Below are 24,325 nucleotides of genomic sequence, written 5' to 3'. Positions count from 1 at the left end.
TCGAATAAGCTTACGATCATTTATAATTACCAGGCTGCGAATTTTGCGCATTCATGACAAAAAGGAGCACAGTAAATTCTCCCTAATTTTCCTTCAGCTTATAAACAAAAATAGACAATTTAGGAACAGGAGATACGATTATTCGAGCCTTTTATAATCGTCGACGATCGTCGAGTATAAAAATGAGCCGCGAGGCTCGAACAAATCGTACCTCCTCTTCCGAAATTGTCCATTTTTGCGCGCAATCTGAGCGCGAATTAGGGAGAAATTACTGTATTTCTGGGACGTTCGGTCCGTTTCACCGAGAACTGGCGCGTATCTTTCGAAGATGGAGTCGCTTTGGCAACGGCGGTGTTTGGTAATAAAAAGCAGATGAATCCACAAGTAGATCGAAATGAATCAGGGTGTATCCGTGCGCCGGGAACGTCGAAATAAAGTCCGCCTATGGTATTCGGGGGTCGCAATTGATTCCCTTCAGCGAATCGGATAAATCAGACGACGCGACGGTGGGCGGAATCGGGAATACATAGTTCGCGGCCACGAAGACGTATATTCGATGGGACACACAATGCCGGTCCCAAATGTATTTTCGATAGAAAATAGAATGGTCGCTCGCGTGTTGAGGTGAAACGATCTAGAAAACTAGGAGCTAGACGCCGATAAGAGCGAAATCGTTGCTACGTGACCGAGGTCCCCCACCCCGCCATCGACCGGCCCGAATTGTCAAGGTAAATTATTATAATCTTCGCGAGCACTTCCACCGCGAGCCGATGTAAATAATGTAACGCGCTCCCCGGGCGAAAAGCTACGAAAAAAACACAATTCTCCACTCACCCTTGTCTCTGCGAGAACAGTTTTTCACCGTTACCGCGAGACGAACTTATCAGTGACGACCATAATTTTTTGTGGAATAAACTGCTGACACGTAATTTTAATTAAATGTGAAAAGCAGATTAGAACGATGTCATGGCAAACGGATTGGAAAAATTATTGGCACGGCTGGAGATGTTAAATCAACGCGTTTGGCGGTCAACTGATGATTTTAACCCTAGAAGTGCCCTAAACGCGAGCAATGGATATTGTTTTATAATAATTACTATATTGGATTTATTTAAACTTCGCACGATTTTTATGATAATTTTATGTACAAGTTTCACATAGAAACGTATCAATGATATCAAGAATTGGCAAAGAAAAAATTAGAGATCAGTCATTTTAAATGGTTTGGTAATTTTCGCGTTAAATGAAATTGTATTTTTACACGTGGTTGTAGCAGTTAGTCGATGAAAGCCTCTTATCATAATTTATAAAACATGCTCGTTATCAACAATTATCATAAAGAATCGAACCTGTATGATATTCAAAGTTGGAGGTTTATCGACGAACTTCGTAAATTAGGCTTCCCTTCGATACTTTGTAATTCGTTATAACATTTTTGTAAATTCGTAACGTGTTTCGATGAAACTAACGCGACGTTTCAGGAAAGAAAGAAGAATGTTCAAGAACGTGAAATGAAGCGAATGCTCAACAATTTCCCTGCGAGAGAAAAGCGTACGGTGGCACAGTTCATTGTAATTTTTATGGCGGCGTATCCGGGGGGGAATCCACGAGGTGCAAATACATAAAAATTCGGCGACTCCCCGAGGAAATAACTTAGGATAGTTTACGCGTCTCTATATCGGTTTCCGAGCCGAAAATATCGAGTATCGATTTCGGTGCGCCGCTCGGCCGAACCTTGGCATTGAATTCTCCGCCTCCGGTCGTTCTTTTGCTTTCGGTATCTTCCCTTTATTTTCCGGCACGCTTTTCATGCGTCCCGCTTTTTCTTCCCTTTTCATACGCGGCATTGTTAGAGTAGACGCTCTGAAACTACTTTTCACCCGGGGCTGCACCTACTGCGCCCCCGACTACGGCGAGCCATCCCCGCGCGACCCTTTCGCGCGCAATATCTGCCTGCATTTTGTCGTTATGGCATTGTGGGCCCTGCTGCGACACAGAGGAACAGTCTGTTGTTCCCTCCGCTCGAAGGCTCGCGGTTCTTCTTAATACCGTCGATCATGCGTTCACCCCGAGCGCAGATTATATCATCCCCTGTGAACAGACATCCGCGACAAAACGCGCTTCTTTATTTCGCTGGGATTCAATAGCAACGTTCCCGGATTTCTGGATTTCTAGGCTAAGCCGACGTTGTTGCACTGCAATTGTTTATATCTTCGGACAAATTTCCGAAGCTTGAATAAAGGAACTTGCGTCCATTATAATTTGTTATTTAAAGATATAATGGACGCAAGTTCCTTTATTCAAGCTTCGGAAATTTGTGTTACATTTTAAAGAGTGTTTGTAATTTATAATCGATCTATATAATTTATTATTTAAAGATATATAGATCGATTATAAATTACAAACACTCTTTAAAGTGTAACACATTTTGTATCTTGAATGTCTCTTGATACGTTGTCTACCAGCAATTATTTTATAATTTACAGAAAGTCTATAATTTACAGTCGAGAACTGTTTAATAAATTGTTTAGTGGCACTAACTATTTCTGCCGTGTACCAGCAAGACTTCCTTACTAACATTATCTAACTTCATATAGCCTCACTTGGGATTGTTATCTAGAAAAACTTTGCTAAATTGTTAAATTGTTCCGGCTAATGTTTATCTGGTTTTAAACAAAAAGCGCCACACGTGACAATGGGAAAATTGGATTTATTCCAAACTCTGTACAATTTTATATTAATATATGCTCGATTAGAAAGATTATCAAAACATTTCTCATGGGAAGATTGTTGTAATCCCCATGAGTGAAAAATAAAAAATCAGAAGCCAGTCGTTTCGATCGATTTGGTGGTTCCAGTGTAAATAAGATATTGATTTCTGAAATCTCTAAGATGATCAGAGATAACGGATGGAGTCTCGAGAACACACACACTAAGGACTTTAGGGTATACACAGGAGAAACATCCATGGCTTTGGAAAGTCCCATGAGTTTTAGAGTCCGAAAGGTTTCTGTGGACTTTACAGCTTCGGATGTCTCTAGTGATTTTAAAAGATTTCGGGGAGTCACGAATCTCTGGGATCTCTAAGATGTTAGGTATTGGTGTCTCACAGCTTTTCTGGCTGTCTTCAGAGTCTCGGACATTTTTAAAACCGATACGAGTTCGGAATCTTTAGATTAGGAACTGTCAATGGAGCCTGATCAGTATAAAGATGGATTCTGATTTCTCTAGCATCGTAGCTATGCTCACTAATACGAGTTCAAAACTGTATTCGCCATTGATACTTGCCATACATTTATATATTTTTCACTTGGCAAACAACTCGCACTATTAAACACACACAGTGACCATTGACACTGATCTCTAATCACACAGATTAAAAAATTAAAAATCATTTTTGTACTAATTTCCAAGGAACACTAATTTTTCATTCAGATGAATTTGAAAACAGTTTTCCATATAATACGATTTTAGCTGTAGATTCTTCTGTATAGCAAATAATAGTGAGTTCATCTTTTTATCACGTGTCTCTTTTTGATGTTTAAATTGTAGATTTTTCAAATGCAAGTAAGCATACAAATTAACCCTTTGCACTCAGAGACATTTTAACTCTAAATCCGAAATAGTTTTCCCTACAACTATAGTATCGCCATTTTCTGTGATTTATAATTAGTGCATTTTATGCAGAAGTTGAGTCTTGTGACGCATGCAACGCTTTCTACACTTTTTTAAATATTAACAATTTTGGTGATTCGAAAATGATTTTGCAACGTGATGAAACAACTTTTAGCGGTGCCTTGCAGTCACCAGTCGAGTGCAAAGGATTAACAAGATCTAACAGCATTTTCATTTTCATCTAGAATGAGTAATGTTTTAGTCGACGAAAAAACTTTCTCTTTAATTCTAATTTCTGTAAAGTGTCTCATGAAATCGAGAACTTTTTCTTCTCCGAATAAATCAGCAATCTGAACCATGAGTTCAATGGGCTAATATGATGTCCATAGGCTTTTACGTGTAGCCTAAATATAGCGTGATGAGGTTTGCTCCATTAACACTAGATTTACTCTAGATTTACTTTAACCACTAATCTTTTAATTTACGATTATTCATAAGGATACATTTATGAGTAATTTATTCAATTTATATGTTACTCGCGGCAAATGTTACAATAACGCTTGTTAAAAATCAGAATAAACGTCTTATTGTTATTTTCATAAACTAATATAAAACAGCTGTTTTTTGTGCTGCGTAAAACTAGTGTTAAAAAGACATCCTTAGACCTCATCTAAAGTCAATTGGACATTTTCTTTTCAGTCTCCTGTTGTCCAATTCCTCGATAAGTGGCTTGGCGAGCGAATTTAGTGTCCGTCGAATTTAGCGAAATGCTTCCCGCTCCTGTCGTGGATGATGTCAAGCGCGAATGCGATGCCCAAGTCGTTGTGAAACGTTGCATTGCAAACATACCAAGGTGCATTCGTCGTTGAGCGAAAATTGAAAACTTGCCGAGAGATCCGCGATCCGTTAATTTTCTTCGTCCAAGATTCTTTGCGCTCTTTATCGCTCTTTATCAACCGACCGCTGTTTTTTAGCAACGCGTAATCGAAAGCTTCAAGACCGCGAACGTAATGGTTCGGAGGTGAGAAAATATCGATCTCCGCGGCAGGAACCGTGACATTTCAGCGGCGTAACTAAATTCGCGGCAAGATCCAGCCGCGAGTAACTCGGCGACGAAACTCCGCCAGTATTTCACCGTGGAAACTTTTCTCCGCCGTTCGATCAAAAACTGGCTCGGCTGTTTGAACAAGTTCCCTAAATCAAAAGGTGAAGGTGTTTCATCGGATCAAGCCTCTCTCGCTGCCCCTAACGATGAAATATCTGCGTGGAAACGTTCGCCGGGCGCCGCCGCGAGGAAAAAACGAACGAAGATATATGCCGGCGCTCCTGGGCCCGGACGGTTACATCGGTAAATCTGGAATAACAAATAAAACACGAGTATTATTCTTGAATAACACGCGACACTTAATCCTGAGACGTGCTCGGGGACCGTCGGACAGCCCGGGGAAATAATGCTTGCACTTCATAAACGTGCTCCTCCTTTGGTGCCGGGTGATGCGAGAGAAAAATACGGGAAAATCCGTCACTGTCGGGCTACCGAATGCTGATGAACTCGTGCGTGCGAGACGCGTGAACGAAAGAGATGCGCTTTCGCAATTTTCGAAACGGCCGGAGATCGTTTCTTTCGGAAATTATTGCGAATCTTCGCGCAGAATAAGAATTGGCCGAATCTTGCCAGGAATTTCTGTCTTTTTCTCTCTGTGTGTGTAAAATAAAAATAGATTGCATTCGGGAATAGTTACAAGAAAAATTTAGGTGAAGTAGAAAGTTACTTCGTTTTCGAATAATATTTTGGTTTTGAGACGACGGTGTTTTGCGCATTCATTTTCATGATAAATGCATGAAGATGTAGAGTCTAATTGTTATAGTTGATCGAAAGTAACGTATTATATCATAATAGCTATATTATATTATATTATTATAGCTATATTATATTATATTATTATAGCTATATTATATTATATCATAATAGCTATATTATATTATGTTATTATAGCTATATTATATTATATCATAATAGCTATATTATATTATATTATTATAGCTATATTATATTATATCATAATAGCTATATTATATTATATCATAATAGCTATATTATGTTATATCATAATAGCTATATTATATTATATCATAATAGCTATATTATGTTATATCATAATAGCTATATTATATTATATTATTATAGCTATATTATATTATATCATAATAGCTATATTATATTATATCATAATAGCTATATTATATTATATCATAATAGCTATATTATGTTATATCATAATAGCTATATTATATTATATCATAATAGCTATATTATATTATATTATTATAGCTATATTATATCATAATAGCTATATTATATTATACTAGCTATTAATTTGTTTCATAAAACCATTATTCTAATTATTATATACAATTTCAATTCTCTAACACTCGTTCGAATGATAAAAAAGTCAGGGATATGACAGCAAATTTTGTGAAATGAATTATTCGACGTATAAGAACTTTCAATTTAGGCAGACACAGCACTCTCCGCATTTCAGAATATTATGTTTTCGAAAATCAATGGTCACTTGAATAGAAGAGTGTCTATCTTGCTTTTTGTGTACAGGGTGCCACGAGTGGGTGTCGATTTGTTGCTCTCGCTTTCAATGCAACCGGGGACAGTGCCCCTGGGCGTGACACAGCAGTCTATGTATGTACATTCATTCGTGGATCACGCGTTTGTAAGCTTCCAATGATGTAAAATTAATTTAAAAATGCCTGGAAAAAAACACCGAGAAACGTACGCTTCGAAAATACAGTAAGCTCTCCCTAATTTTCCTTCAGCTTGCAATCAAAAATGAGCAATTTGGGAAAAGGAGACACCATTATTCGATCGTTGCACCTCGTTTTTATAATTGTTGGCAATCGTCAACTGTAAAAATGAGCCGCGAGGCCCTGAATAATCGCATCTCCTCTTCCAAAATTTTTGTTTGCAAGCTGGAGGAAAATTGGGGAGAATTTACTGTATTTACTAATTCTCCCTAATTTTCCTTCAGCTTGCAAACAAAAATGGACAATTTGGGAAAAGGAGACACCATTATTCGATCCTTGCACCTCGTTTTTATAATTGTTGGCAATATTCAACTGTAAAAATGAGCCGCGAGGCCCTGAATAATCGCATCTCCTCTTCCAAAATTTTTGTTTGCAAGCTGGAGGAAAATTGGGGAGAATTTACTGTATTTACTAATTCTCCCTAATTTTCCTTCAGCTTGCAAACAAAAATGGACAATTTGGGAAAAGGAGACACCATTATTCGATCCTTGCACCTCGTTTTTATAATTGTTGGCAATATTCAACTGTAAAAATGAGCCGCGAGGCTCTGAATAATCGTATCTTCTCTCCCAAAATTTTTGTTTGCAAGCTGGAGGAAAATTGGGGAGAATTTATTGTGTTGCGAATTTCAACTCAATCTTGGACGGTGCAATCGAGAAGATTCTACGAACAAATTGATTTTTACACCGAAAAGGAGAAACACTTCCTTAGGATTTTAATATGAAACATCTCCAAAGAGGTAAACGAGAAGATTCTACGACCAAATTGTTTTCTTACACCGAAAAGAAGAAATTCTTTTTTGAAATATGAACGTGAGACACCTGCAAAGAATTAAACTATAAAATTCTGCAAGCAACTCGATTCTTATACTGAGAAAAAGGAACTGCCCCTTGAAATTTGACTGTGTGTCACTCACAGTCTGTAAAACGTCTCCAAAGAGACTCCAAGAGACGTCCCCAAAATTTCGCAAACAAATCGCCAGCGAAAAGAAAAGAATTCGTCGTTGACACTTTTACCAGCCGAAACGACCAGTTTCACGTTTTCAACATGGAAAGTGTTGGAATTGAAGACCGTTTCATCTCGAAAATGGTATTTAATCATTTCTGAATTTAACCATGCGTTGCGATAAAAATGACAAAATATCTGAACAATATAATTAATATAATAAATAATAGAATAAAATATAATAATATAATTAATGATTAATAATAATTCAACTACAGCGTTGAAATTTTATCAAGGCTACAAGATCTCGCGAACAGATCTCCCATCGCGCCGAGAACAAAAAATGTCTCGTTATTAGGAAGTTGAACGATCTGTTAACACCCAACGGAAATCTGTGTCTACGTAGAGGCCAGGAAGATAGCGGAAGAAGAAGCGACGAATCGGGGGACCGGTGAGGACGGGAACAAACGAGGAAAAGGAGCAACACGGTTGAAGTCGGGCGAACGGGTCCTACTTGAGCCGGGGACTACACACGTCTCGTGCAAAATTTATCCGAGATTCGAGAGACAACGGACGGGCCGAGGGAATGGAACCGGCTTTCGAGTTTCCCGATAGGAAAGCATACAGCCCGGCAGATTGCTTGCTAAAACTTTCAGCGCAGCCCGGAACGAAATCCTCTGTTTTTCGGGATATGATCCCGGGCTACGGGAATACAATAACGAAATAAAGCCGGGCCGAGCATGCTGCGTCCTCAAAGCTCAACCACGTGATTTCATACGTGTCCCGTTCGGATGCACGTGCATGTACATACGTGCGTACACGCGCGTCCCGTTACCGCGCGCGCTCACCTGTCCGCGGAACATTTTCAGCTTTGTTACCATTGTTCGCGGCGCACCGCGCGCTACAACGAGAAAAATCCTCGGCACTTTTCTTCCGCCGGCTTTTTCTATTGACAAATTAAAAAGCCGCGACGCGACCTACCATCCGCCCTCCACGAAAACAGATTGCCACAGGCCGCCGGTGGTACTGCGAATTCAGCTGCATGTACACGGGAAACAAAGACGATGAACGTGCTATCACTTATTGTTGTCCGTCTATTTGGCACAGCGAGATTCTTTCTGTTTTTTTAATCGAATAATTTCGTTTTCCTTTTGGAGTACATTTGTGTCAGATTTGTTATGGTTATTTTACTTTTTAATTATAAATATATGTAATTATGTATAATATTTTCAGAATATTATTACATTATTTGGAATGTAATAATATTCTGTATATATATAATATACAGATATTCTGTATATAATAATATATATCACTTATTGTTGTCTGTCTATTTGGCACAGCGAGATTCTTTCTTGTTTTTTAATCGAATAATTTCGTTTCCCTTTTGGAGTACATTTGTGTCACATTTGTTATGGTTATTTTATTTTTTTAATTATAAATATATGTAATTATGTATAATATTTTCAGAATATTATTACATTATTTGGAATGTAATAATATTCTGTATATATAATATACAGATATTCTGTATATAATAATATATATCACTTATTGTTGTCTGTCTATTTGGCACAGCGAGATTCTTTCTGTTTTTTTAATCGAATAATTTCGTTTCCCTTTTGGAGTACATTTTAATTATAAATATATGTAATTATATATAATATTTTCAGAATATTATTGCATTATTTGGAATTTATTGGAACTCTGTTATTGGAAGAAATATATTTTTATTTATATCCTGTTCTATATAAAAATAATAATAACGACGATAATAATGTATACTAATGATAAAATAGATAATAATGATAATGAATGATTCGGTTTTTATAAGTAAAATTGACGAACATTTTGTATATTTGCTTAACTAAATTTTGAGATAACGAAGTGTAACTTTTATACAATTATCTGTAGGTATTATTATTAACTTTCTTGTACCATTCTCGCACGATAACATTTTTCACAGCTGCCCCAATTCAGCTGGTTATATTCGTTCGAAAAAACTCACCCCGTATATTAATCCTGTTCAAGATTCCAATATTAACCCCTTGTCCTATGATTTCTCTAGAAGACACGTTAGTATGAACTTCTTTATTGTTAACAGTTTTCTATCTAGAACAAAAATATTTACATTTATTGTATGCCAACTTTCGCTCTAATAAAGAAGAATACTGTTAGCAAAGAAATAAAATTGTATTTCAGATCAACGCACCAAAAAAAAGGTACGTGCATATCTTTAGAAACTGCGCTATAATACAGTGATTCTAACCCTCTTACATCAAAGAATAGCATAATCAAAAATAATTCAGTCACATAATTTAAGAATTTAATCATTTGCAAACTTCAATAAATTTCCAACGAAGTTGAAAGTTGTTTCCAACGAAGCGGTGTTTCAAAAAGCTATGCAATTAACCCAATTAAGCACGGACCGGATCAAAATAAATTAAACTCATTCACGTTTCATAAATATTCTTCGCGACGAGCCTTGATCGTTGTCGCAGTTCAAACTATTAATGTTCAGATGTTTTTCCAGAACCTCTTCAGCAACAGGAGTTGGACTGCAGCGAAGTGCGAAGTCGATGCGATCCGGGAACCCCGCAACCCCCATTGACTATCCGACGTAGTCGTCACGATGCCGACTATAATAGCCACTAAATTCCGAGCGAAGCATCGGCAGATCCTCTCGTAAAGGAGAAGGGCGGCTCGCTAACACGTGCTAAAACCGGTGCTAAATATAGGCGGCGAGAAATTATAGATGCATTACCGCAACAAGCAGGATAGGGTTCGGGAAAGTAATAACGCGGTGGCGTCCTGCCAAAGAGTCGCGCCCCGCGACCGCGACACCGACAGCTAGGGGAAGATTGAATTTGTTAAATATTTCTATTGGGATTATGGAATGAAAATGAATATGATTCTATAATTCTTTGCTTAAAAGGACTTTATTTTATTCCTTTATTGAGAGAAGGTATATGGGCGAATACGATCGAGCGACCAAACTCTACTGAGAGTCCGGCAAGAAAAAACGCTTCTTTTATACCCTTTTTGGGTTCGTCTTGTCCACCAATCGGAGACGTTTTATTTGTCGCGTTTCACATTGTATACGTGACGCTGGGACCCCCAACAGTCAGGGTACGATGTATATCTAATGGTACCGGTGATGATGTATCGCGGTATCTACTATATACAGTTTACATCACCGTCGTTGCCCGCTGACGGAACCGACGAAAATGTAAACCGATATCTTAGTATCTTAGTACTAAGTAAACTATAGATTAATTTTTGTTCGAGGCTAAAATTTCAACAATTTCAAAGCGGCCTAATACCGAGGCTGCACATACGCGAGCTCCATTATATCGCGCCCAGGAGATTTCCACGCGGCTCTTCGTGGCTTCGCTCGTAGCCTGTTCACCTGGCCTCTCCTTGACTCCGCTGGAAAAGGTGCTGGCCGGGTATCCGGCGCTTTTGTTTCACGCATCTGGGTAAAGCCGATTCATCAACCTTATCTACCCGATCATCTCGGACTCTCTGACTCACCGTATAGGGATCCAAGGCCGGCCGTGCAACTTTTACCGCATTCAGCATAAATGTTTTCAGGCTCTTCGACAAGGCGGATAGCCGGCCGGATTGCAGCCGATCCCGCGGGCGAGAACCATTGTCCGACGAGCCGCTGGAAATACCACGGGTGGTCCTGGCCCGATAGAAAGGGAGTACAGTATCGAATCCGTAAAAAACGCGAACTACTTTTAGAAAGGCGATTGCAGATTTGATGCACTCGCGGCACAAAGTAGATCGAACGCGGTACCGTGGAAACGTTTGGAGAACCTGTTACGCTGATTAGAAACGAAAATAAATGTCGGTGCGGTTAATAAACACGGCAAATGTATATTTATGCAGTTAATAAACGCAGCGAATGTATGTCTATGCAGTTAATAAACGCGGCGAATGTGTGTCTATGCAGTAAATAAATGCGGCAAATAAATATCTTGCAATTAACGCGGACATATTCTGCTTTGCATAGGAATACGTAGTTTTGTAATAATGATCGTTAACACTAGATTTAAGCGCAAAAAAATAGCTGTTTTATGTTAGCTTATAAAAGAAACGATAAGACGTTTATTCTGATTTTTAACAAGTGTTATGGTAACATTTGCCGTAAGTAACATGTAAATTGAATAAATAACACATAAATGCATCTTTACGATACGAATAATCGTAAATTGAAAAATTAATGACCCGTCATTTTGACGAGTTCCGTAAATCTAGTGTTGAAGATTCCCGAAGCATATCTTGAAGACGGCAGTTGTTGAATGTTTAAAGTTAGTGCGAGCAAAATTGGCGAAGATACAGTATAATATCGTCTGCTATTGTTTAACGTAATGTAGATCCCAACACGATTTTCATGGAATCACATTTCCGAATTTGTCAGTAAAAAATCGATATTTTACAAAACTGGTACCCTCTTCTCTCTCTCTCTCTCTCTCTCTCTCTCTCTCTCTCTCTCTCTCTCTCTCTCTCTGCACAAAGCTGGTATCTCGTTCTAGCAGAAAAGAATATAATGCCAGAATAAGGCTCTAGTTTCATTATAATAAATATCGTGTAAATTGGTAGTTGTGGTGAGAATTTAGCAGTCTTAAAACTGTACATCTTCGGACTTAGTCAGTTGGGAAAGGACGACAAAAACTATAGGATACATTTATCCCTGTTTTTAAACAAAATAGTTGAAGAATCACTGAATAGCTTTACGAATGCTGTTTGAGAAGCTTGAAAAAGCAAATTTATGCATTGTCGGGATTAAAAACTCGCACGCGTGTAAATCGCCATGGCACCGTGTTGAATTGCTTGCTAAAAGTAAACGTTGACAAATCATTCTGACAATTTGTTAACACTTAGCCAACCGAACGGAGAGATCTCCCCGTTTTAAATTCAGTCGGTTGGCGACCGAATGGATGATTAATGAAAAATTAAAAATGATTGCTTAATTTTATTAAGATTTGCAAGAGGTACGAATGCTGAAGAAGTAATCGATGCCATGTAAGTTTGCTTCATAATTTTTGTTCAATCGAATGAAATATTTTAATTTTACGAAAACTTTTTAGGTTTCTAGCGCGTGCGTGGAAGTGTTAAGAGAAGAAAGTTTGATAAATAGCGTCTTAATATTTCGTAATTTCAATCGATTCGGCTGTTATTCTTCGCTGGAGTATCCGATACAGAGTAACGCCTGACCTTTGAACAACCTCGAATTCCATCCCCGGGGAGAAACACTCTGTGGAACGTGAACAGAATTCGTCTTCAGAAGTTTCCAGCTTGCCGAATAGATTCCACATCTTCTCGAACAACTGTCCTATTTATTCTGCAGCGAACGTATGCGAAATTTACTGCTCGATCCACCGTGTTCGATAAATACTTCTCTCCCAGAGCGCGAAGTTCATTTTTCTTTGACAAATTCACTTTCTAAAATACCATTGACGCTTTAAGCAAATACTTACTAGCATATGTGTAGCTCTATGTAGTAGTATATGTAGCTGAAGTTTAGCAGTCTCTTTAAACATCGTTTAAACATGTTTAAATGTTTACAATGTTATGAAAGAATATTTGAATCTGGAGGAATCCACGCAAAAAGCATTTCTGCATTCATGATAGGAAAATCCTTGAATTTGTAAATTTGATTTCCTTTAAGTTGAATTATTTAAAAATTTAGGCCGATGCAGGGAAACATACTACAATTTTGTATTGTATATATTTTCGAATTAATTTGAAACTTTACTCGAATAAAATTGGTAAGAAATAAAATTAAAATAAAATAAATAAAATAAATTAAAATAAATTAAAATAAATTGAAATAGATTAAAATAAAATAAAATCTACTAAAGAATACAATTTTTAAAAGCTTCGCGCTGCACACACGTTTGTAGAACTTTTCCGTGGTAAGTATTGAAATGCACTCAGTGTGTGTGTGTGTACGTATATTTTAATCAAACGGAAATATATATTATGTATATGTACATAATCAATACAGCAATCGACAAGACAAATTTTACAAAAATGAAATAAAAGAAAAAAAAATGTAAATGCTTGATCGAACGAAGCTTGCGTTGAACGGTATTACATGGAGATGATAAAATCTTAATAACCGGCGTCGCGCGCTCGCAATGATACCATTTCCACCATCTATTCCGACCGGCGAGCCGTCTTCTAAATGGCACGGTTCACAGCCGGAATGCATAAGCGAGAATATTAAGTGGAAATTGGGGCTTGCAATATGTGTACATGCACTTGAAATCGGACTGGTAATCATACGAGTATAATTGGCGACATCCATTCAGGGTAGGCGGGAACTCCGCAGCGCGTCGCAAATTTTAATGATTCTACTCAAGGCAAACCCATGCTCTCGTCCGTTCTTTTTTCGTACGTGCTCGAAATGCTAAAGTACTCGGCGATACGGTTTGCTCCCTTTTCCAGTGAATTTTTCGAAACAATATAATTAGTATTAATTATCGCATGCAACGAACTGAAACGAATGTCCAAATGATTTAACGGCTGCGATAAAAACCGAGCATGAAACGAACGTTTATAATTCGGCGATATGATTAATTCCAGGTCAGCGCGCGCCAATGACGAGGAACAATTAATTGTTAGTCGTCGACTCTGCACCGAGTGGCGCGTGAAATATGTAAATGCTGTGTCCGATGTGTAGTACGTCCTGCACTTATGTTTATTCATAGTGTTCACGGAAGATCTTTACTCTACTAGGGGAAGCAGTAAATTACAGATGTACACACGCGCGCGCGCGGCATCATCCATCCACGGTAACATATTAATCCTATAAAATTATCTTATATCGAGCTTCAAACTGCAAAAGACAATGTAGCACCTGTAATATACATAGAAAAATAAATGTATTTTGTAAAGTATATGTAATCGTACATATCAGATCAATACATATCAGATCAATACATATCAGATCAATACATATCAGATCAATACATATCAGATCAATACATATCAGATCAATACATATCAGATCAATACATATCAGATCTGTAAATATATGTAGGAACATATTATAGTACACGAATTAGCTCCAAACTAATTCTATTGCGGTTAACGTCCGCGCTAAGAACTTTAACTTCCACACGTTGACCTATCAAAAGCGTGCAATTTTTCGTATATTTCAATGGTATAAGACCATCTCTGCCAACACCTACATCCACAAACACCCCAAAATGAGTGACGTTTCTTACTGCACCAGTCAACGATGTTCCTCTGCTTATATCGTTTATGCTAAGCATACTATTCTTGAACAAAGGACTAGTGTTCTTCAGTCTTATATCTTCGTCTTTTTTCATGGATAATCCTTTAACGATTATTTCCATCGTCGTCTCATTTGTGTCGAACTTCTGTGCCAAAGCAGCACAACCCTCTTTAGCGAAAGACATTATTCTATCGATGAATGCAACATTACCAAGGTACTCTATGTTACAATTACAATACTTCAAAAATCGCTCGGCTATGTTATATGACTCTGGGTGAATCCAAGTTTGATCTAACAAATTGGGATCGTATTTTTTAACGCTTATTCTTTTCACTGATACGTCAGTCTCTGATGTCTCTGGCAGAATTCTGATAAATCCGGCACACTGTTCAAAAGTTTTGTTACCGATACCCTTCACCTCCAATATCTGTTGTCTGTTTTTGAATGGACCAAATTCGCTTCGCCATTGTATGATACTATTTGCCCTAGATACATTTAAACCAGCAACCCTTTTTAAAAGGCATTGGGACGCCGTGTTCACATCCACTCCTACAAAACTCACAGCCTCTGAAACTACCTGTAATAATTTGTACCATTTTCATTATTTTTATTTCATAAAATAATTGCTTTATTAGCGCAGACCGATAGAAATTCATACTCACTTCGTTTAATGTTGTTGATAATTGTTTCTCTGGTAAGTCATGTTGATACATTCCCACACCCAAATGCTTAGGTTCTACCTTTACCAATTCGGCAAGTGGATCTTGTAACCGCCTTGCTATAGAAACAGCAGAAATTATATTAGTATCGAGATCTGGAAACTCAGATTTTGCTTCTGCGCTACAACTGTATATCGATGCTCCTGCTTCATCAACAATTGCATATGAAATATTTAATGCCTCAGACTTAATTAATCCGTTCAAAAATAGTTCCGTTTCTCTACAAGCTGTAGCATTGCCCAATGCTAAAATTGTACATCTGTAGTTGTTTATCAATTTCATCAGAACACTAACAGATTCTGCCATGTGATTTGCCCCTTTCTTATGTGGATAAATTACACCCGTATCAAGCAGTTTCCCTTGTTCAGAAATTACTGCAAGCTTACAGCCATGAACAAATCCAGGATCTACGCCAAGTATAACTTTTCCTCGAACAGGCGAAGTGAGAAGCAACTGTTTGACATTAACTGCAAATACTTCAATGGATGCAGTTTCTGCTTGTTTCTTTAACTCATTCCTAACTCGGCGGACAACTAAAGGCTTTATAAATTTTGTGAAAGCATAAGTAATACTGTCATGCATTATACTACTATGGCAGCTGGATGCTTGCATAGCATCTTTGAACTGTTTACAACAGTATGACTTGAATGCATTTTGAAAAAAGTCAGGCAATATAATTTTTACTGTGAGAATCTTTTGTGCTTCTGCCCTATAAATAGCTAATATTTGATGAGGTTTAATTGTTCTTGTAGTAGCATTAAAATCATAATACATCTCATACTTTCTATCTGCATCTTTCTCTTTGGTATCAGACTTGTTGACTTTACATGCATTAGTTTGTATTTTTATAATGCTTTTAGTTTGAAGTTCTTTGACTTTATCAAATATGCACTTATCCTTGTTGATTATATCTCCTATTATATGAATAATGCCTTCTGAAATCTGGGCCTGTGTTCTCAAACCTTCCTTATTAGCATCGACAAGTGTAGAAAAATCAGGTAATGGTTGACCATATAACACTGCATTACTTATAGGTTCCAATCCAACTTTTTTAGCTCTTTCTGCTAAGGATCTTGTTGATGTAGTCTTAAAGAGGGAGTATATGTATTCTAAGTCATCCAAACATTTAGTAGATGTAACAGCCGCATGCACATTGGGTGTCCAATTTCCTGATTTATCAATAAGCTTCAGAATACTATGAGCTCGATGTTTAATTACTGTAGCTTGATCAAAACTCTCTTTCAATGCTCTTAATTTATCTGCTTCCATACCGCCAGTCATGTTTCTTCTATACCTTGCAATAAAAGGTATCGTATTATCTTCCTTTAGAAGATTTACCACATTTTTTGCTATGTGCTTATCAATATTATTTACCTCGCTTACATAATCTACATCTGTCCATTCTTTACACTCTACAGAATTAAATTTTGACAGTATTTCAGTTTTTAGAGAATCTTTAATACTTGTCTTATCAATACTTGGTGTTTCTATGTTTTCTTTATCAGTACTTTCAGTTTTAACGTTCCCTTTATGAACACCTTTATCTTTTTTATTTTTATCATCGTAACTTTGCTTTTCCTCTTCCTCCGAATCTAACAAGATTTCAACATTAGAATCAGTAATAGTTTTGGTTTTTGATTGTTTACTTTTTGTCTCTGTCTTTATTCTCCCACTTTTTTTGGTCTGTGCAAGAGTATCAGCCTTCCACCTTTTAGTAGTGGAAATACTTCTAGATTCTGTTACTTTTTTCTCTAAATTTGTAATTTTAATTTTTTTTTTAGGAATATATTCATCATCACTAGAGATAGAGGTATGTTCCACTTCATCTTCAGAGTCACTTATATCAATTATTGGTTTTCTTTCAGATTTTACACGTAGAGATCTTTTCATTGTGTATGCTTAAAGAAACATTAGTATTAAACTGTATCAAGATATTTTTTTTTAAATCATCTGTATTGAGGCTTTTTTTGCCAAGAAACCAAGAGAAAGGTAACTGTGAATTTCACAGTGTAAAATGTGATGAACTCTGACGTTAAAGATGGCAACAATCACAGTGTACTTGTGCGTTTCAAAATTTCTAACCAAACCTGAAGAACTTACGTCACCGAAATAAGTAATGATTGAGAATGTGCCTTCATATTATTTTCAATCATATCGTAGAAATTGTATTAATATGTATTTCATCTGTAATTTCTATTTAACTATAATTGATTAGTAACTATCTCTCTTAATAACACAGAGAATCAGAGGATTCTTAGTCTGTGACAAGAGAGATAAGAAGATATTGTCAAGTCACAAAGAAAATCTTTGGTATTATCTACTAATGTAATATGTATATGTACTACTGTATATAAATTAGCATTAATACTTGCAAGGTACATAATGATATCCACACTGTATTGGACTATTTTAAAGAAGTTTTGGATACAATCATTTTAATTATGTTAATTGTTATATGTTTCAAGAACACATACAATGGCAGGGAAATTTCAATCACTACTGAAAAGTATATCTAGTGAAGTAAATAAATATCTTTTATTTAATAATCGAAAGACAATTAATAATGCCACGGAAAAAATACACGCAAAGTTGAGTAACATACAAAATACTGTTGCTACAAAATATGACGTTATTGCAAAGGTATATTACAAATGTTTATTTAATGTTAAAATTTTGTAGAATTTTATTTGAAAGATGTAATGATAAAACTTTTATTATTGATTTCAGCAAGTGAATAATGACATTACATTCATGCAAAATTTAAGTGCAGCGAAACTAGAACCAAGTCCATTACCAAAAAAAGTTGTAAAGTGGTGGCAATGGTATCAACAATTAATAGGCTTGGATATAGTGGAAACAGCCAAACATCAAGTAATTGTAGCTCAAGATAAATTATTTAAGTGTCAAGAAGAAAGAAGGAATCTTAATCGGCATGCAACAATAATAAATAATAAATTAAAAGATATATACTCAGACCTTATACAGACCAAAAGGGATGATCCAAAATATGTTCAATTAACTATAACAGAAAATAAACATCTTCAAGATCAAGCAACGATTGCATCAGAACTTAATTTATTAGACAAAGAAGAAAAGGATCATTTTACACAACTAGCAACAGCTATCAAAGAATATCATGATAGCCAAACAATATATGCTCAAAAGTATAAATATTTGTCTATCATTGCGTCTGCTACATTAGCAATTATATCATTAATTGGTTCAATGATCTACAATAATCAAAGAATTCACAATATTCGAAATGCTATAGACCTGGGTCTGCACTCTGTAGAAGATAATATAAACACAAAACTTGATATAATTAATAATAATATCATAACAATTAATAGTAAGATGAATGATAATAGTAAATCAATTGTAGTACCAGACAGTAATGAATCAACAACGGATAAATTGAAAAAATATGGTGCAATAGTTGGCTCAAGTTTTATTGTACTATATATAACAGTAAAAAGTCTATTCTAACTACTTCATTCATCATAGTTTCTTCTTTGAAATATTACAAAAATGTTGACTACATGAAACATATTATGGTGATTTAGTTGCATTTATTATTTGTAATTTTTTGTGCTTTGTACATAAAACAAAAGTTACACTGAGTCAGGAAAATATGCCAATGTATTTAATAAACTAAACAAATATAAGATAATTATTATCTATGAATAGTCACTTAAATAATTAATTAACTTTATGATATACAACACAACATCTGAGAGGAGTAGACATTATTATGAGTTTTATCGAGTATTTTAAATATTTAGGAAATAATTTTATTAAAAATAAAAAGAATGAATTTGGTCAAATAGTAAGCAATTTAAATATCCATTATATCGACTGTATTATGTGTTCCAAGGTTTCCATTCCATTCCATCTGGAAGTTTCCTTTCAACTTTTCCTTTTCCTACATTCGACCAATTAGTACTCAATACTGTACCACCAGATTCTTGCTGTAATAAAGAATATAATATTAATATTGTATATTAAGCGCAGTTATATTTTTGTAAATTAGTCTCGGACAAATACTTACAAAAGATTTATTCATTGCTCGCCTAACTTCATCAGAGCCTTGACTGTATATCCGTTGGAACAAAGCATTTACAGCTGCTTCTCCTTCTACATTCTCCTCTGCCTCTTGTTTTTCAATCTCTTTCTCTAATTTATTCCAATCTCGAGTTTTTGCACATGAAGTGGGATACTTTGATGGTTGAGCACTAGCTTGTAAAATTTCTAAAAACATAACACATTCTTTTTAATGTCTGAACTCAAAATTGAAACAGGCCATATAAATGCAAGCTAGCTTACCTTGAGGTATAGACTGCACCTTAGCCTCTGCTACTGGATCTCCCTTTAAGGTAGTCCATGTTATCCCAGATTCTTTCTTCAATTTGATTTCTATTTTCGATGGACTTACTTTGAACGTACAATGTTCGGGTACTACAGGATGAGCTAAATTTAACTCTAAATTGTAATCACTTTGTGGCAGTAAAGCTGATACGCGCAACTACAAACGAATAAAAAATTAGAAAATTATTTGGATAATCAGTGACCTAAACGATAAATATTAAACAAACAAGAAACGTATGTTTGTATTATGAAATAACATACATACACTATTTTCATTCATATCGACATTAACGTTTCGTGTATTCTTTGCAAGAATCATGACTATGACATGCGTTTCTGTTTGATACCACTCATATCTTATTTTGCGAACTATCTCCTGTAAAAATAAAAAATATTTTTATTCGATAGTAGAACACTGTTTAACGATTGTTATCCTCCACGATATTTCTCAGTTGTAAAACTTACTGCCGTATTGTCGTTTTGCGTAGAACTTTCTTCACTAGCCATTGCACCGTTTTCTTTGTGATTAACAAACGCTCAAATCATTCAAAAATTTGACACAAAAATGATTCGCGATGCTGCAGTTCTCGAAAGTTCATGTCACATACATCAGGATCGTAACAAAGTAACAAGAGACCCTGTGCCAAGCCCCTGAGATAAGATGAGCTTCAAATTATCTTATGTATCTTTAGAGAAATGAGAACTTTTTTCTTTTTATATTTATAATATAGTGAAAATTAAGAAACATCATTAAAATATCTAGAACATATCTTGATAAAAAATACTAACTACGTCTATGTTTCAAAATATTGTATATATGTACGTGATTCATATCATTGAAAGCTGTTTAGAAATTCGATCAAAATATTTCACTTCCGTTGTAACAATTGAGAATTCGCCAACTTCCGGCAATACTGGAATCAAAGAAGACCTTCGAAGACCTTTGAATTGAATGTTTGGAAATTTGGAATGGTTTTTTAAATGTGATTCTGTTGTGAGAAAAGAGAAAATATGTGTGAAGAATTTTCAGACAAGATAAAGATCAAAGCGGATATTGAAGAAGTAATTGTAAATCCGGACAAGGTTCAACCCATTATTGGTATCACGCACATAATCTTACAAAAAGTACTTTATATTTAAGACAAGTAACGTTCAGTTCCCTTTTTGTGACATGTAATTGATATTCAATAATCATTTGTACTTTTCTTGTATTTCTCAATTGTTTCTGTACACTTATTCTGAAATTAAAGGGACAACTTCATAAATTTGTTAATGTCACACGTTGTCTAAATTTTTATTCGGCAGAAGCTTATTAATGATTTTTTTCAGTTAATTTTCAAAATGGAGAACTCAAAGATGAAGAGGCTAAGAAAATGGAGTGCGGTCTATTCTACGACTCCAAGAAAAATAAAAGGACCTTGGCTCTTTCAAATGGACAGATTGTTTACAGAGGTTATAAGCCCGACACGAGTCAAGATTTAATGCGCACCATGCTTGTTCTTCATAACAAAAAGACAGGCAAAGTTCGAATGGTCCATGTTGAACGATGGCAGGTGACTCCAGTATTGGAAAAACCAGTGACGGAAAATGGTTCAGCAACAACGAATGAAAAGGTTGCTATGTTGAATAAACAATTTGGTTCGAAAAAGATGAAGCGAAAAACAGAACAATTTGAGAAACTGAAAGTAAATGTTGACTTTGTTAAAGAGCAATTAGAGCAGACAGTGATCGGTAAGAACATATTTTAATATTATATTTATATATTAAGTTGACAGACGATACTTTAATCTTGAACCTATCTCTTTTGTTTTAGATGTTGAGATTGACAGAACTGATTTGTCAGTGCAACTAGCAAACAACGAGTACATAACAAATACTACTTTGCCAAAATGTAATAGGGAAGCAAAAACTGTAAAAGATGTTTATGATATATATGATATCATACCACAGGAGAAGTTAGAAACTCTTTATGATAAAGCTATAGAAACTCTAAATGATGATTCTAGTTTAGTAGGGTATGTTTACTATTGTAAATTGAGATATAATATATATATATATATTTCACATAAACTATAATTTTATGTTACATTTAGGGGATCAAAATTCTTCCATAGGACAATAAAGTTCTTGCACACAGACCCAGACAAGACCAAAAAGACAGCTTTACTGCTTTATATACAAGCAGTTGCATCATGGTTAAATATGCCCATGAAAGATGGTAAAAAACGAGGTATTGAAGTTTGTGAAGCTTCGCAAGAGGTGAATTCGCATATACTAGACACATATAGTGTACAAAGCACAACTGGAAGGTACATACATGAAAAGTAAACATATTAGAAAAAATTCTACATACATAATTAATTTAAATAACGAAATGATTTACAGATTAAGACCAGCCAGTATTAAAGATAAAGGAGTGATACACTGTATGATTTTAGCTTTAATAATTTGCAATTTTATATTAGATATAGAATTGCTTGCAACAACATTTAGTCATAAAATTGGTATGAAAAAATTATTAGATCTTGCCAGAATTATTGGTGCTACGTCAACAAAGGAAGACAAGAAGATTATTACTTTAAAAGTTCCATTGCCACCACCGGCAGCTGTTCTAAAAAGAAGCAAAAGGAAATAATTTTATGAGAAGTGAAATCTTCTTCAAGATATATTTGTACAAATAAAATATATTTAAATATTAAGACACTTTTTAATATCGTGAGAAAATTGAGCCATACTTAGTGTGCTTTATTAGAATTATCAAATATTATATAATTTTATTAAAATTATCAAATAAGTTGCAATAATACAGTAGAAAGTATGCGTGTGTGAATAAACATAATTGGAATTACCAACAACAGGATCTCGTGTGTATGACTCGATTCAGTACTTGATCACATGAATGTTAAATATTGCATCTATTTTATTAAACATTATAATTTTAATCTATGTACGGGGTAATTAGAACTATTCGAAATACAAATCTAAATGCTTGAAATTGTTTCTTACATATCTGGTATGTCGAAAATCCGTCGTAAACACTCTCTTATCCTCTTTTGTTCGAACATGAAGTGCGATCCTCGAACTATAATTTTAAGTTCACAATAGATCGAAAGTTCTTACGAAAAATAATTTTTTTCAATAATATCCAGTTCATGAAATAGCGTGCATTTACTAAACGTGTCTTTTTACCATACATTTCAAATCTGCCGCGCTTGATTAGGGGTCCATACGACGCCATTACATGTAGTGGCAAAACGCTCAAACTATTAGCCAAATGATCCCGACAGAGAAGTGCACACAGCGCCTTAGACAAGGTTCAAGCGATCGTCACTAACGCTGTGTTCGCTTCTCTGTCGGGATCATTTGGCTAGTAGTTTGAGCGTTTTGTCGCTACGTGTAATGGCGCTATACGGACCCCTAAACCAAGCGCGGCAAATTTGAAATGTATCGTAGAAATCCATGTTTAATAAACGCACACTATTACGTGAACTGAATATTATTGAAAAGATCATTTTTCGTGAGAACTTTCGATCTATTGTGAGCTTAAATTAAAGCTGGAGAATTGCCAGAGAAGATACGACGGGTTTTCGGTATGCCAATACAGTAACTTATAATTTACAAGGATCTGACATGTTTGGTTCCTCGTTTGCAGAGTTTCGGGCACACGAGTTCTATGCTATCATGGACAAAAACGAGGCCATGATGCTCATTTGGACTTCTTAGTACTCAAAAGTACACACGTTGGGCTTTTTTGAACACAGGCAGACCGAATATGCGTACTTCTGAGCAACGAAACGTAGAAAAGATGAGTAAAAGACGCATAGTTTTTAGCATTGTAAGGCCAACTTTGCGTACTTTTGTTCACTAAGGAAAATCTATAAAGTAGTTGATCTTTTTACGCTGCTATATTTACCAAGGCAAGCTGTGAACGGACTAGCAGTCGCACGCAAATTTCCTAGCAAAGCGTGAGGGATCGATTTACAGGAGAAAAACGAAAAAGAGGCAAAAGATTAGATCGAGCTCACGCGAGTGCGAGGAAGCGGGGACGCTGCAAGAATAGTAATGGGATCACGAAGAGAAAGCAAAACAGAGACAATAATTATATTCGCATAATGCTTGGGAGGCTCGAACAGCTCGGTCACAATGGAAAGAAAGACGGGGGCGGTTTGGGACCGATGATCAAACAATTTTAGACTAATCGTAGAGTGTCTATCGTGGTTAACGGAGGGTAAGGTCGAGGAAACTGGCACGTTGGCCGGCCCTGAGCGACTCCCCGCAATGTGGGTCGTCGTCTAACTGTTCCACGTACCGTTCTGTCGACTCGGTGCCGTCCATTAGTCAGATACAACTCTTTCTCTTTCTCACCTCCGACATTGGTAGCCGAGAAACGACGGAGCATCTCGCCTCGCCTCTTCCTTCCTCATTCTATCGGTAGCCGCGACGCATCGAACAATCTTTCTCCAATCGATACACCGCGGAAACCTTAGAAAGTTTGTCTCTGTTCCTTTTCCGTGTTTAACGGGATGAGATTTCGAGTCCTGATGCAAACAATCTTGATCTTCCGCAAAGATATTCTTCGAGACAAATACGAGTATCCGAAGAGACGACTTTT

General features: G+C 36.0%; 4 protein-coding genes across 5 annotated transcripts; 2 read left to right on the top strand and 2 right to left on the bottom strand.

Moving 5' to 3' along the window:
* Positions 1-13,323: 13,323 nt before the first annotated feature.
* LOC117223942 (S1 RNA-binding domain-containing protein 1) lies at positions 13,324-17,390 on the bottom strand. The gene is made up of 2 exons (XM_076521745.1): positions 15,292-17,390; positions 13,324-15,206 (listed from the first exon to the last, which is right to left on the bottom strand). The coding sequence occupies exons 1-2, from the start codon at positions 17,236-17,238 to the stop codon at positions 14,439-14,441; spliced, it is 2,715 nt and encodes a 904-aa protein (XP_076377860.1). The 5' UTR covers positions 17,239-17,390; the 3' UTR covers positions 13,324-14,438.
* Positions 17,391-17,477: 87 nt separating this feature from the next.
* On the top strand, positions 17,478-19,347 carry LOC117223957 (uncharacterized). Its single transcript, XM_033476566.2, has 3 exons — positions 17,478-17,723; positions 17,814-17,988; positions 18,076-19,347. The coding sequence occupies exons 2-3, from the start codon at positions 17,824-17,826 to the stop codon at positions 18,832-18,834; spliced, it is 924 nt and encodes a 307-aa protein (XP_033332457.1). The 5' UTR covers positions 17,478-17,723; positions 17,814-17,823; the 3' UTR covers positions 18,835-19,347.
* On the bottom strand, positions 18,970-20,348 carry Sgt1 (suppressor of G2 allele of skp1). Its single transcript, XM_033476551.2, has 5 exons — positions 20,179-20,348; positions 19,979-20,089; positions 19,672-19,870; positions 19,397-19,596; positions 18,970-19,316 (listed from the first exon to the last, which is right to left on the bottom strand). The coding sequence occupies exons 1-5, from the start codon at positions 20,218-20,220 to the stop codon at positions 19,209-19,211; spliced, it is 660 nt and encodes a 219-aa protein (XP_033332442.2). The 5' UTR covers positions 20,221-20,348; the 3' UTR covers positions 18,970-19,208.
* A 253-nt stretch (positions 20,349-20,601) lies between these two features.
* LOC117223944 (DNA-directed RNA polymerase I subunit RPA49) lies at positions 20,602-22,708 on the top strand. Of its 2 annotated transcripts, none has more exons than XM_033476548.2 (5): positions 20,602-20,812; positions 21,043-21,444; positions 21,527-21,728; positions 21,807-22,022; positions 22,099-22,708. In XM_033476548.2, exons 1-5 carry the CDS (start codon positions 20,725-20,727, stop codon positions 22,346-22,348), a joined length of 1,158 nt encoding a protein of 385 aa, XP_033332439.2. In that variant the 5' UTR covers positions 20,602-20,724; the 3' UTR covers positions 22,349-22,708. The 2 variants fall into 2 exon arrangements, with proteins under 2 accessions (XP_033332439.2, XP_033332440.2); XM_033476549.2 differs by having other exon boundaries at positions 20,682-20,838.
* The last annotated feature ends 1,617 nt before the right edge of the window (positions 22,709-24,325 follow it).

Source organism: Megalopta genalis, chromosome 5 (genome assembly GCF_051020955.1).
Source record: "Megalopta genalis isolate 19385.01 chromosome 5, iyMegGena1_principal, whole genome shotgun sequence".
Taxonomy (NCBI): domain Eukaryota; kingdom Metazoa; phylum Arthropoda; class Insecta; order Hymenoptera; family Halictidae; genus Megalopta; species Megalopta genalis.
This window is presented reverse-complemented; position numbering and strand designations above follow the sequence as displayed.

Bases quoted from the DNA above. Each gene is read 5' to 3' on its own strand.
- LOC117223942 (XM_076521745.1), bottom strand. From the start codon at position 17,238: ATGAAAAGATCTCTACGTGTAAAATCTGAAAGAAAACCAATAATTGAT. The intron at 15,207-15,291 runs GTGAGTATGAAT...AAATTATTACAG, and splicing joins TATCAACAACATTAAACGAA to GTAGTTTCAGAGGCTGTGAG.
- LOC117223957 (XM_033476566.2), top strand. From the start codon at position 17,824: ATGGCAGGGAAATTTCAATCACTACTGAAAAGTATATCTAGTGAAGTA. The intron at 17,989-18,075 runs GTATATTACAAA...TATTGATTTCAG, and splicing joins AATATGACGTTATTGCAAAG to CAAGTGAATAATGACATTAC.
- Sgt1 (XM_033476551.2), bottom strand. From the start codon at position 20,220: ATGGCTAGTGAAGAAAGTTCTACGCAAAACGACAATACGGCA. The intron at 20,090-20,178 runs GTAAGTTTTACA...TTATTTTTACAG, and splicing joins CGCAAAACGACAATACGGCA to GAGATAGTTCGCAAAATAAG. The intron at 19,317-19,396 runs GTAAGTATTTGT...TCTTTATTACAG, and splicing joins GAGCAATGAATAAATCTTTT to CAAGAATCTGGTGGTACAGT.
- LOC117223944 (XM_033476548.2), top strand. From the start codon at position 20,725: ATGTGTGAAGAATTTTCAGACAAGATAAAGATCAAAGCGGATATTGAA. The intron at 20,813-21,042 runs GTATCACGCACA...GATTTTTTTCAG, and splicing joins CAAGGTTCAACCCATTATTG to TTAATTTTCAAAATGGAGAA. The intron at 22,023-22,098 runs GTACATACATGA...AATGATTTACAG, and splicing joins GTACAAAGCACAACTGGAAG to ATTAAGACCAGCCAGTATTA.